The 13,215-nt window shown below is 38.7% G+C and overlaps 1 protein-coding gene across 1 annotated transcript; it reads right to left on the bottom strand.

Annotated features, from left to right (window-relative positions):
- Positions 1-6,535: 6,535 nt before the first annotated feature.
- LOC149281766 (PR domain zinc finger protein 12-like) lies at positions 6,536-13,215 on the bottom strand. Its single transcript, XM_089499017.1, has 5 exons — positions 12,993-13,215; positions 10,937-11,127; positions 9,225-9,380; positions 7,479-7,590; positions 6,536-6,921 (listed from the first exon to the last, which is right to left on the bottom strand). Exons 1-5 carry the CDS (start codon positions 13,213-13,215, stop codon positions 6,536-6,538), a joined length of 1,068 nt encoding a protein of 355 aa, XP_089355143.1.

The raw sequence follows: 13,215 nt of genomic DNA, 5'->3' as shown, positions 1-13,215 counted from the left end.
CAAGGGGGCAGCATTAGCCGTTGTGTTTGCAGGGCTGACCAGGGACCAATGATTCCAGGGACTGGGGTAATCGCTGCAGCAGCTCGCGTTGGCTGCTATGAATCTGTGATTGAATATCAACGTAGAACAACGTCCCAAAAGTGTTACTATATAATAGTCTATCGCATACGCCGAGATGTATACAGCGATTCAAGTTATTTAGGGGCAAATGCCGGCAGGGCCAGCTACCTACCGATACCGCCGTTCCAGCAGCAGATCGGGCCCTGCAGTGTGTGGTCGCCAGCTGGATGTGCGCAGCCGCGTGTTGTGACATTCAACCAGCGGCCACACGTACGTCGCTGGGCGGCCGATGGCCTTAAAGTGCCAGGACCGCTTAGTCATGCCCAGTCTGGGCCTGTTGAGGGATGGGGCCCTATATTAAGTACAACTGATGAAAATAGCCAAAATAGACAAGTAAATGAAACAAAAATGGCCTAAATGTGATTACATTGCCACGAAGAGTAGAATGCCTGGGTCTAACACCCCGTACATGTCTCCCGTTGCCCTCTGTGGTGATAAAAGCCCAGGCCGAGTGCTTTGCCGTAACAGCTGTGCCAGGCCCCGGCCCTCATGGACCATCTGTGCAGGAACCCGGGGGAAGTAACAGATTTCAGCAGCCCCAGCCGCCCTCGTCGGCATCTGCCCTGCATTAAAAGGCGCGCCGTGCCTTTAAGACACAGGGGGCGCCGCGGTATCTAACGGCATATCCCCGAGTGCTGCGATGTAAAGGCTGCGCCGCCTCCAAGGTGCAAACGGGCCGGCTGGGGAGATGGAAGATCTCTTCTGTAACCGGCCAATTGGGCAGCGGGATACCAGGGGGGCCTGATTGGCCAAGTGGGTGATCTAAACCCCCCTGGTTTTAACAGCAGAGGGACTGCCGGCCCCCGACGTACTGCCCATGGCCTACTCGGCATAGGCTAAGATACATCACTGGAAACAGAGCCTAATTAATCCTATAAGACCCATCTAGTCCGCTATAAAGACTCAAACTTTAATCAGTCTTTGGTCTCGTCTTAGATTCAGGAGCCGTAAGTCTATCCCATGCGTGTTTACATCCCCTCGCTGTATTACCCGCTACCACTTCTACTGGGAGGCTGTTCCACTTATCCACCACCTTCTCAGTAAAGTAAAACGTCCTTACATGGCTTCTAAAGCAATGTACAGCTTAAACTCTAAAATATTGTTCAAACTGAAATAGTTACCTCTATATAAATGAAGCACTTTTCCTAATGATCTCATTATCATTATGACGTATTTATGTATATAGCGCCATCATATTCCACAGCGCCGTACAATAAAATGATCCGGACTATTTACATTGTATATATATATAATTGATGGCTCCACCGGATTATTTGATGCATCTCCTGCCATCTCATCCATGGGGGTTTTTGTTGGTTTTTTGGGGGGTTTTTTTTGTTATTATTATTTCTCGCAGCCCCCTTCGCAGCATCAAAAGACCGAACAATTTGCGGAATAAACCATAAAAAAAAATACAGACATTTAAGAAAGAAAAGAAAGAAAGCGCCTGGAAAAGCATTATAATTTCATAATATTATTCCCGTAAATGCCGCTAAAGAGATGCTTTCAGATCCTGGGTTTGAAAGCGAGTAAAGCTTTCAACATCATTGCCGGCGCTGTGATATATGTGTGTGTTTTTTCACCCCATTCTCCAGCTCTTTTTTTTTTTTCTCCGATTATTTTATTTCACCTGTATTGTGAAACATTTCAAAGCGGCTCCCCGCTGTGAGCGAGCGAGGTACACAGAAGCCGCTGTCAGCCTGCGATTCCCTTCTAATGTATGACATCGCCCTCTATTCATGTCTCGTAATAGGTGCTTACGGCGGCGCTCAGTCTATGGGATCCGCCGGCGTTGGGTCTCATTCTCAGCGATTACTCGGACGCCGTCACATCACACTCCCCGAGGTCACCGCCACGCAGCATGAAAGGCAACCAAGAGAATACACTGTATCGCGCTATTTCCTCCGGCCCCCCTATTTACATCTTCAATGTATCCCCGGGGATTATTAGTGTTTAAGTTCATTAAAAAAAAAAAAAAAAAATACCTTTTTAGTCCTGAATTAGATTTTTGCAAATTCGAGAAAATAAAAAATATATATTTTATTTGATTGCGAATGGTATTTGGCCTTTGTTTTTGTGTAACATCAAGAAATTGTGGAAATCTAAATAAATCAAATAAAAGCAATAAAAAATATAATTATATATATATATATATATACATTAACCATTCTTTACATTTATACATTTAACATTATATATATATTTATATATATATATATGTATAAATGTAAAGAACGGTTAATGTATATATATATATATATATATATATACACATAATGTATATATATATATATACATATGTATATATGTATATATATATACATATATATATGTATATATATATATATATATATATATGTATATATATATATACATATATACATATATATATACATATATATATATGTCCCTCTAATGTCTGCATTTATGTGCAAAGCTGATATCCTAATCAGTTCAACTCTATTAATCTATCTGTGAAATTATTATTATTCTTTCTTGTTTTGTATAGCGCCATCATACTCCGTAGCGCTGTACAGTGGGTAGAAAGGACATAACAAGCAGTATAAAACATAACAATTAGACTTACAGAACCAAGAGGTATGGACTGGAGGGCCGCGATCAGTAGAGCTTACGTAATAGAAATGTCATAAAAGGTTTATTAAAAAAAACATAAATTTCATAATTTTAATAATTATATATTAAATAAAAAAAATGTTTTTTGGTTTTTTTCCAAACTCGTAAGTAACTGCAGGAAATTAGTATTTGCTTAAAACGATTCAGATATGTACATTAAATTTATCTTCCCAAATCTTGCATCTAATATGCAAGCCATTATTAGGAACATGGTAGCCTACTAGCCTACGTCTATACAGTGAACATTACGACATCATTGGTTCTTACCAGACGGTATTTCAGAATATATATATATATATATAGTTACATATATTATAGTTTTATATCCGTCTTACGTCTATCTATTCCGCTGTGCAGATCAAGAGAGATTCCATAAAAAAGCTGCTGAAAAATCACCCCAAAATCGAAATATTTAAATAAATATATAAATATATTTTTTTAATTTTTCCAACACTAAATAATTTGCCATCACTGTGAATTTGTGTTTTCTTCCCATTACCGCATTGCCAGAAGATGCTCGTCTTGGGAAATATTTAGGACAAAACACTTGATTTTATAATCTTTCGCGATGTCTGCATTCCTTTGAAAGAATCATTGTGAGCGTTTGTCGGCTCTGAATGCCTTTATTAGAATATTTTCATTAAAATAGCATTTATTTTCTATCCCGACCCCAGAAGATGATGTCAAGTACGCTCACAAACGATTCCTTGAAAGGAATAGTTCAGACTTTATTCACCAACAACAATACGCCGATTACCAACTAATAGAATAACGAATAGGAAGCAGGGAAATGCCGCGCATCGTGCGACGAACCGCCGGATAAACTCACTATTGTGCGACGCGTAACAGGTTGCCGAGGAGCAAGGTTACAGCCGACATACTCCTTTTGTGTCTTAATATTCCACATTCTAAAAGACGTCGGAAAGGCAGAACAGCGGGAACGTTAGGGGCCAAGACGCAGATTTCATGGAAAATTCCGAGTGCCATTTTGGTTGAAAAAAGTGGAAAAAAATTGTCTGGTGTAAATTGTCTTTTTTTTCCCCTCTGGTTGGTATAGAATGTAAAATGTCGAGTTATTACATCAGCAGTCTAGTTTTTATTTTCTTCAAAGCTAACGTGTTTTAGAATTTAGTTTTAACCCTTTAAGAAGAATGTGGAGAATGCAACAAATTTACCAGCACACCTTTCATACATTAAACGGATTTAATATCTGTATATATATATATATATATATATAAATTAGGCCACAAATATATACATTTCTGGTCTAATAAATCCTATTTACAAATATTTTCATGATCCTGGGATTTTGTGTTCTATGACATAGGGCCACACGCAGACGGTATTTCAGAATATATATATATATATATAGTTACATATATTATAGTTTTATATATATATATATATATATATATATATTTATTTATTTTTTCATGATCCTGGGATTTTGTGTTCTATGACATCATAGGGCCACATGCAGACGGTATTTCAGAATATATATATATAGTTACATATATTATAGTTTTATATATATATATATATATTTATTTATTTATTTTTTTCATGATCCTGGGATTTTGTGTTCTATGACATCATAGGGCCACATGCAGACGGTATTTCAGAATATATATATATAGTTACATATATTATAGTTTTATATATATATATATATATATATTTATTTATTTTTTTCATGATCCTGGGATTTTGTATTCTATGACATCATAGGGCCACATGCAGACGGTATTTCGGGATGATGCATGTCACTGAAGGATCCAAAATGTTAATTGTTTGATTCTGTGTCGAAGGCTTGCAACGTGTCTACCGGTAAATGTGCGGATACTTAATGGCTATTATGTCCTTTAACTCTTTGAGGGCCATAGGCCTTAATTTATGATATCACCCTCAAACTGATAAGGTATCTCTGGGGTGGCTGATACACTTTTACAAAACACCCAATAATACGACTATTTATGTGAATTTAGAGATAAAATGATGTTTGTGATAAAGATGAAATGCAGTTACTAGGAAAATATCTCACACAACTTACCCCAGAATATCTGATATTCAAAGCAAGGGTGTCATTCTACTTTTCTTGGGTTATCGTCTTCTATGGAAGTTTTACTTTACAGAGATGGGTAGTACATACATAGATCAACCTCCCAGTGGTAGAGGCTAAGGGAATGTAACCATGCATGGGATAGACATACGGCTCCTGAATCTAAGACGAGACCAGCGACTGACTAAGCTTTGAGTCTTTAGAGCAGGAGAAACGGGCAGACTAGATGGGGGCCGAATGGGGGCCGATATGCCGGCAGATTCTGTGTTACTTAATAAATAATCAAATAGCTCAATTTTAAAAACAATAAGTTTAATTTAAATATAACCAGTAGAGCTCATTATGTGGTGTTTTGACACGTTTCCATCACCATGTAGCCGTTATATTGCATCTGTGGGCATTAAGGGCACTCAGCTAAAGCTCCTCCTACATCCTCTACCCAGCACCAATCATAAAACACATTTTTAAATAAGCAGCCAATCAGGAAGGAGTTTAGGTGAGCTGACACAAATAATATAAGTGGATTTTTTTTCTTAATTAAAACTATGTATAAAAAGATTTCATTGTATGTTTCAAAGTTTTAACATCATTTATTTTTTTCTATTTTTTTTTTTCTCGTTCTCTATAAAGATTGTAGAAAATAAAATATATCACAAAATAAAGAAGAAAAAAAAAACACCTACAATTTGAGATACACATTGCTACATTTGCTGAATAAAAAAGCCATTTTTGGTAAAATTTTCTTTTTTTTTTTTATTTGTAATATAAGATAGTTACAGAGCGATACAAATTAATTACAATTATAATACAAATAATGTCAAAACATAATATCAAAGGTTTTACGTCAAATATTTACAAAAAAAAAAGTAAAGTGACTCACTATTCCCTTCCAATTATCAGCAGAACATCATTTTCTGGAAACGCTATATATATTTTAGAAGAATTATATTTATATATATTTAAATTCCTTTCGATATATAGATATTATTTATATATATTTATATATTTATTTATATTTATATTTTCATTTCTACAAAAAGCCTCTCCGTGTATTCGCAGAGAAACGTATTTTTTTTTAATCGATTTTGGCCATTAGGACTTATTAACCCGTAGAGTGCCAGTGAGGTGAAGGCAACCTAGTGCCTACAAATGACCCCATGATGAAGGTAGTGGATCATGGGAATTGTAGTTCACAGCAGCTTCAGAGGTTATGAGGACATCATCGCATGTCCTTTATTTTGGGCTGTCTACGGTTAATTAAGAGCTATCTGACCCTTCTTGGTTAATGCATTTTAACCCCTTCACGGCAAAGCCCGCTCACAATGCATTGTCATTAATGGGTTTAAGGACGAGCCGTTGTCCTCGAGGGGTTAAAGAAAGGATGATTTTGGATTTTTATGACCCATTGTGTTCTCAGCATAGGTGGTTGTCCTTATGTTTATTCACCGGGAGGCTGTTTTTGGTGGAGACACCGGGGTGAACTTCTGCAGTGCGACCACACGGTGGCAGCGTCTAGGAAAACGGGCTCGATGCGCCATATAAATGCCACCGACTGTTGGCAAATTAGTGTCCTTCTTGCACCTGAGCCAAATGGACTGCAGAATGTCCGGTCTGTTGGTAGGAGATCTGACAGGTTAACCCATCACAGTCCGACCCCCAGGTCTCGAGTCCATATACGAGCTTGGCTTTGTGCTCCGACATATGGTGGGAAACGGACTATCTTCAAAGCACCATGGTGGGAATATGATGAGCCAGCGAGGCCGGGTGTGGGACCGGCAGGCTCGGAGAGTGGGGCTGCAGTGAACCGGCTGGTGGACGATGGCGGGCGCTCTTCTGATGGGCGCGGAGACCGGCAAGCTGAGAATAGGCGCTCTGGCACACCTGGCACTTGTATGGGCGCTCCCCGGTGTGCAGACGTACGTGGTTACGCAAAGTAGAAGACTGGCTGAATCGGCGGTTGCAGAATCGGCATACGAAGGGTTTGTCCAGGGTGTGGATGCGCATGTGAGAGCGTAGATTACTACGGGAATTGAATCCTCGGTGGCAGATCACGCAGCGCATGCGACCGGTAACCACTTGTCCAGAGGAGTCCGATCCTCCAAAATCATCTGCGGAAGACAAACATTGGGTTCATATACATATATATATATATATATATATACATACAAGATACTCAATACCCTCCGCTCAGTGAATAATCACCATTACAATTTTCTTAAGGTTCTCCAGTAAAGCGTAGAACGTTTGGTTCTGGATAATAAGGTCAAATAAATCCCAACTAAAGCACTCACATTTTTTTTCTAGAAAATAATATTTCTCGTAAATAAATATAAATAAATAATATAAACGGTACTTTGCAAAACTACGCCCTATATAAAACATCACTTACGGCCTTGGAGAAACACGTCGATTTTAAACATTTTGGACAATTTGGTTACATCTGTCTTTTAATAAATGCCTGTAACATTTGTCAGACTACAAAGCCCATTATCCAAAGCCTTGATGGGCCTACCAGTGGAGCAATTTGGGTATAAAGAATTCCTGTGGACAATCGCTCAGCCATATAGTATAGGATTCTGCGTATTGTGATGCGATATGCAGATGATTATAAGCACTGAGCTAGTTAGTGACTTGTGTAAAACGCCAATTAAAACACTTAAATTACCGTGTTTGCTCTTCTTTTGCTCTTCTTCTATTCCTGGAACTCCCGGGATGCCGAGGAAACTGTTATGAGAATTACTGTACCAAACCAACAGCTCCTGATCCGGAGGAATAGTCTGCAGGGATAAAAAAAAAAAAACATGATAAGATCTCATTGTCCCAAAAAAACACATTAACAAAGAACCAAAAAGTTTAACATAGAATCAGTGATATTTTTGATAAGATGCAAGCTGGGTCACTTTGCATGCAAATGGTTCATTCGACAGCTGGCTGGGAGTCGTCAGAGTTGGTGATCCAAAACAGAGAATGCTATATATTATTTATCCCTATTTTGTGGATCTGTGTTTTGCTGGATATGCCAACATAATGAGAAAAAAAGGAAGAAAGAAGAAGAAAAGAACCCAAAATGGCTATTGATGAGTCGTTGGTGTATATATATATATATATATACAGTATATACATTGATATATACGCCAGTGGAGATGGTTTTCCATCCTAGTTCTCCCGTTGGATATAAGGCTGGGTCGCTCCTTTTTGTCGGCGTCCTGGTTACCAAGGCCGCTTTTCAATGGGAGGTTATTTCACATGCTTTCATCAAACAAACAATCCACGTGAATAAAACAGACGGCGTGAATGGGAAGTCGGCAATCGCATGCGCCTATCGCTCATTGGGAGCGGCATAGAAAAAAGGGGTGACCTTGAGCCTCACAAAACAGAGCGCGGGGCAGAGGTGGGGGGTGGGGGGGGGCGAAGCTATCTCGACCGATTTAGTTTTTTTTATCATTTTTCTAAAAAAGAAAAAAAAAAGCAGACGCTCTACAAATAAAGGAATCCTTTGTCAAACGAAAATCAACAAATGGTCGGGTAGCGCGAAGCCTTTCATTAACCTAACTGATGTTTATAGACATAGCATGTAGGATCATTCGAGTCCATTGTTCAAGCGCACGTGAAGAAGACATCTATAAACATGGCCTTGCTCCCAAGACGTTCGCTCTACCCTGCCATTTGGTGGCCATCACATTGATTTTGTGTCTTCATCAGGAGAGTAACTTCCCCTGCTGTGCGGCCAGAACAGCGAAGGACCCCACTGTGCCGGGGCCGGGTTGTTAGCGTTTCCAGCAAAGGGTCCAATTAAAGTGCTTAAAAGCCCCCGACACGCTAGGTTTTACATAGAGGTATTTTAACCCGGTGGGGGTTACGTATTTTCCTTGGGAGTCGGACAGCCCTGATTATTAGCTATCTTGGGCAGGTTGGGGGGGGGATTCGGTGGCCTCTAGGAAAGGAATCGCACATTAAAAATGCCAAGAAAATGAGATTGTGCCCAATTATGCTCTGAAGGAAATTCAGCTACATCATGAACGAGCTCAAATGTGACGAAGAAGAGATTAGAGCAAAATTCAAGGTAGAGCACTTGGATGTTTCTCCTTGATGATGATGTATATTCGGTTACTTGGGTACAAGATAGGCACTGAATGATTTAATAACAATGTATCAATTTATTCATCGGATTCTGCTCAATTTAATTACAGATTAGAAAAAGTGCCGTGGATTGGCACCAATGGGACTAAGCTCAAGGTTTTCCTTTAACCTGGAAAAGGGGCATTGAGATCTCTGTTGCCCCATGTGCCGGTGGAGGAGGACACGTTTATCTCCCCACTGTGGTCAGGAATCCTACAAACAAAGTCCCCATAACTCACTGGAAAAATAGAGATTTTGCCCCAAAGCGATGGCTGTCCCATTCAATACCCACCTCAATGGCTTTGTAGAAGATGCTGTTCCCGATTTGGACCACCTCAAGGTTCTGCTCCTGCTCGTTCCTGGCACACTTGATGTATGTCATCCAGCTGCGGTGATCCTCCTGGCTGGCATCAATGAAATAACGCACGGTGCCATCTTCATTAAATACCTGCGAGGACACAGAGGGAATGATTGAGTATCTATTGTCTGGCACAAAACACTTCAGCTGGCAACTCGTAAAAATTGAAGACCATCACACAGGCCATACTGACCCATTTGTCACGAAACAGGACCCTTAACACTAAATATGTAGCAGGAGACCCGTAGACAAAATCATACAATTAGCTACCCTAGGCCAAAATCTTATAAACCTTGAGTATTCCATCTAATGTGGTCTACAACTCCCACCACTCTCAGTGCCCTGGTGGTTGTAGTCCACAGCATCAGCATGTCAATAAGTGTCAAAAATCTTCACTAATAATTTACATATTTTTCTCATAATTAAAAAATATATATCTTTTAACTACTTATTAATAATAATAATAATAATACTTATTGTAGGACATGACAACCAGTGCACCAGATAACAATTTGACTTATAAAAAGAAAAGGTAATATATATGATATGTATGTCTATGACTTCACACACACAACAAATATATATATATATTATTTGTATATATACAATCATATTACATTTTAAAGTGCTATTAAATTGCATTTCATATAAATGATATATTCATAATATAATTGAAATATTGGCATTTTATCATGAAGGCGATGTTAATGATGCCTTTTCTCGTTTAAATCATCCAATTCCCACAATGATTAGATTTCCAATTAGAAGTGAATTGATGTCTTTGTCCTGTCTTTTGAAGATTAGATAAGATAGCATGGAGGTGATTGATCTTAAATGATCAGATACATGTTTTAGACCTTTTTTGGGTGTTGGTGAACCTCAGCCCTCAATCTGTGTATTCTAAGTTAATGTGGAGCAGAAATATGCATTATTATTATTATATATTATCTATAAATGTCCTTGCCATGCGCAGCTTTGCATGGAGATTGGAGTGAATGGACATTTAAATGGGTATTTAAAGAGCTCAACAAGTGCACTTAGATTACCTTGTTAATTGACATTATCTTTTATAAGCCAACCCCACGCTCCCTTCTCTCCACCTAAGGCCAATTTACATGCTGCACAGCCTGGGATCAAGGAGGGTGGAATGTGTTTTATCTGTTATCTGCCTGACATATCTGCTGATCAGGAGAGGTGGTTTTAAAACCCCTTAAAGACAATTATTTAACCAAAAGAATCCTAACGCCCCCCTCTTTCCTTGACACCTGCTGTTTTAAATGGGGCTGCATTTATTGAGACATTTAATGTCACATTCATTTGATCATTGTGACCTCTTACAATTTCAAGTATCCTTAATGTAGTTAAATATTTCAATATTGCTATATAGTGTACATCCTGTACATCTGATTCAGTTACCCCCAGGGGTAACAGGTTGATACTATCTGAACACCTGGATTCACACCTCTGTGAACTGATTGCTGGTAATCTATTGTGTGGGTTGTTGGTACATATATATATATATATATATATATATATATATATATATATATGTGTGTGTGTGTGTGTGTGTGTGTTTTACATGTGTATAGGCAAATAACAAACATACAGCCAAATAAAGGTATATATACCCAGATCGATCTTCTTACCTCCCACATAAGGTTGTTGTTTTTGCAGAGGTCCACATGTTCTGGTGAGATGGCCCTCCCTGTGAATGGTCCCATCTCAGTACCAGCTTTGATCCATGTCTTGGAGAAGATTCCCAGCCCTTCACCAGGGATGGAGCTCTGGGCTATAATAACTTCAGAGGGCAGGACCAGGCTGGAGAGCTTCTGGACCTCTGTAGGGAGAAGAAGGAGGTCAATCTACAGGCAGGGTGGCTCTTAATATCCATAAACTGCAAGGGCATCTCCTGATTACCCCTTTTAGAGGCAATGGCTTGTTAAGGCAGCGAGCTGGTACCCCAAATGGACACTTTATGGGCATGTTGCCAGCTCACAGATGGTGACACCAAGTGGCATAAAACACAACATGCTTCACTGGCACTGCATTAGTGATAATAAGATGCCCTTACTGGTGGTATCTTGCCACCGGTTTTATTAGGGCATCAGCACAATACCCAGGCACTGCCATTAATTAATCAATTGATCAATTATATATTTCTGGAACATCTCTCCAACATATTGAGAGTGCATACGCATGGCATCTACTGATAACGATTCGGGATGCGTCTCAGCTAAGTATTCCTCGGGATCAGGAATAAAGGAAAAGACACAAAAAATAAATTTTATTAATATACGGATTATCTATCTATCTATCTATCTATCTATCTATCTATCGATCTAGATATGGATATATATAATATGTAAAATCCACGAAATACATTTTTTAATCAATCTTGTTAAATTAAAAAAAAACCGTATGTTTCATGTTAAATACAGCAATTTGAAAAAAAACGATTATACAGAAAAGAACTCTTTCTGTACATAAATTTTAAAAAATTGCCATGAGAAATTTGTACATTTTAATTTATTTCCCCTTTATTCCTAACTAGATAAAAACGCAAAAATATTGTTTTACTCGGCTATAATTAAAAACAAATCTCAGCTGAGAAAAAAAAAAAAAAAAAGAAAAAATATATATTTTCAAAACTAACCTCTGTGGGGAATAAAAATCTTTTAAACCAATACTTTTTTTTTCTTTTTTTTTTCATAATAGACAGGGGTTAAATAGTGTCCTCTATCTGTTCATGAACCAATTTGTCACACTGTTAAAGTGACAGCCATTCTTTAAACACAACTAAAAAGAAATTACTAATTCTATATTCATTAGCTTTTAGAAATGCCTGTGCTATACATTTGGATAGCATGTTGAGAGGACATGCTATAAAGCCTTAGGAATTTTGGGGACAAAATGGGGAGATTAGTTGGTTGACATAAAGTGAATGCAAATGGAATTAGTTTTCATGGCAAATTAAGGGAAAGGAACAGTGATGAAAAAGAAGAGGATAATGCTTTCCCCATAGATGCCAAGACTTCGGGTAGACATTGTTCAAAGGTTGATGAATGAGCAATAAGGATTTGAGACATCTTAAAGAAAAGAGACCACTTTTTTTGCAGTTGGTTTAAGTGGGAAAGTTTTCTCAGGTCAAACCCAAGTTAACTAAATGAATTTAAACTTTTCTTTTTGCAGTCTGCAACTATTACACGCTTTGCTAAGCTAGGAGAGGGGGGTAAAGCCAGGAGGAGAGGTGGAAATGGGGATGGAGGTATCAGAGGGGGCTTGGGGCTCTGTGGGAGAAGTCAGGCAGGATTTGTGAGAGGAGAAGCAGCAGAAAGTGAAATGGGATTTGAGGTCAGTTGGGTAAATCAGACAGTTTGAAATTTGGCTTTTTAATAAACATGCTATATATATATATATATATATATATATATATATATATTACACATTTAATATCTATAATTCAAATTGATCTTTAAATAGGTGCCCACTTGAACATATTTTAAAATAAAACTGATCAATTTCGATTCCTACAGATACTGCCATGTAACCAGTGATCACTGGTTGGCTGAAACCTTAAACCAGTGGGTGAAAAAGAGAAGCTAAATTTTGGGCTAGAGATACCGTGGAAGTCCTGCACATATAAGATCCATAGGTTGCCCTGTTCCCCATATAAGACACAAAGCATGCCAGGTTGGTACTCACCCCCAGAGAAGGACTGTGCCAGGACCTCAGCTGTGAAGGCAGTTTTGGGGCTGCTTTGGGTATTTTTCTCTTCAAAGAGTTGCTCTCCAAGAACATTCCTCCATCTGCCATAGAGGAAACTGTGCAGGATGTCAGAAGTGATCATCTCCGCAAGGGACAGACCAGGTTGCTTCAATCCACCTTTCAGCACCATGGCTTCTGCTGGGAGCACTGATCCCATCAT

Source organism: Sceloporus occidentalis, unplaced genomic scaffold (genome assembly GCF_023333645.1).
Source record: "Sceloporus occidentalis isolate IW3139 unplaced genomic scaffold, rSceOcc1.0.p SCAF_127, whole genome shotgun sequence".
Lineage (NCBI taxonomy): Eukaryota > Metazoa > Chordata > Lepidosauria > Squamata > Phrynosomatidae > Sceloporus > Sceloporus occidentalis.
Note: the sequence above shows the minus strand (reverse complement) of the source record. Positions and strands in the feature narration are given on the sequence as shown.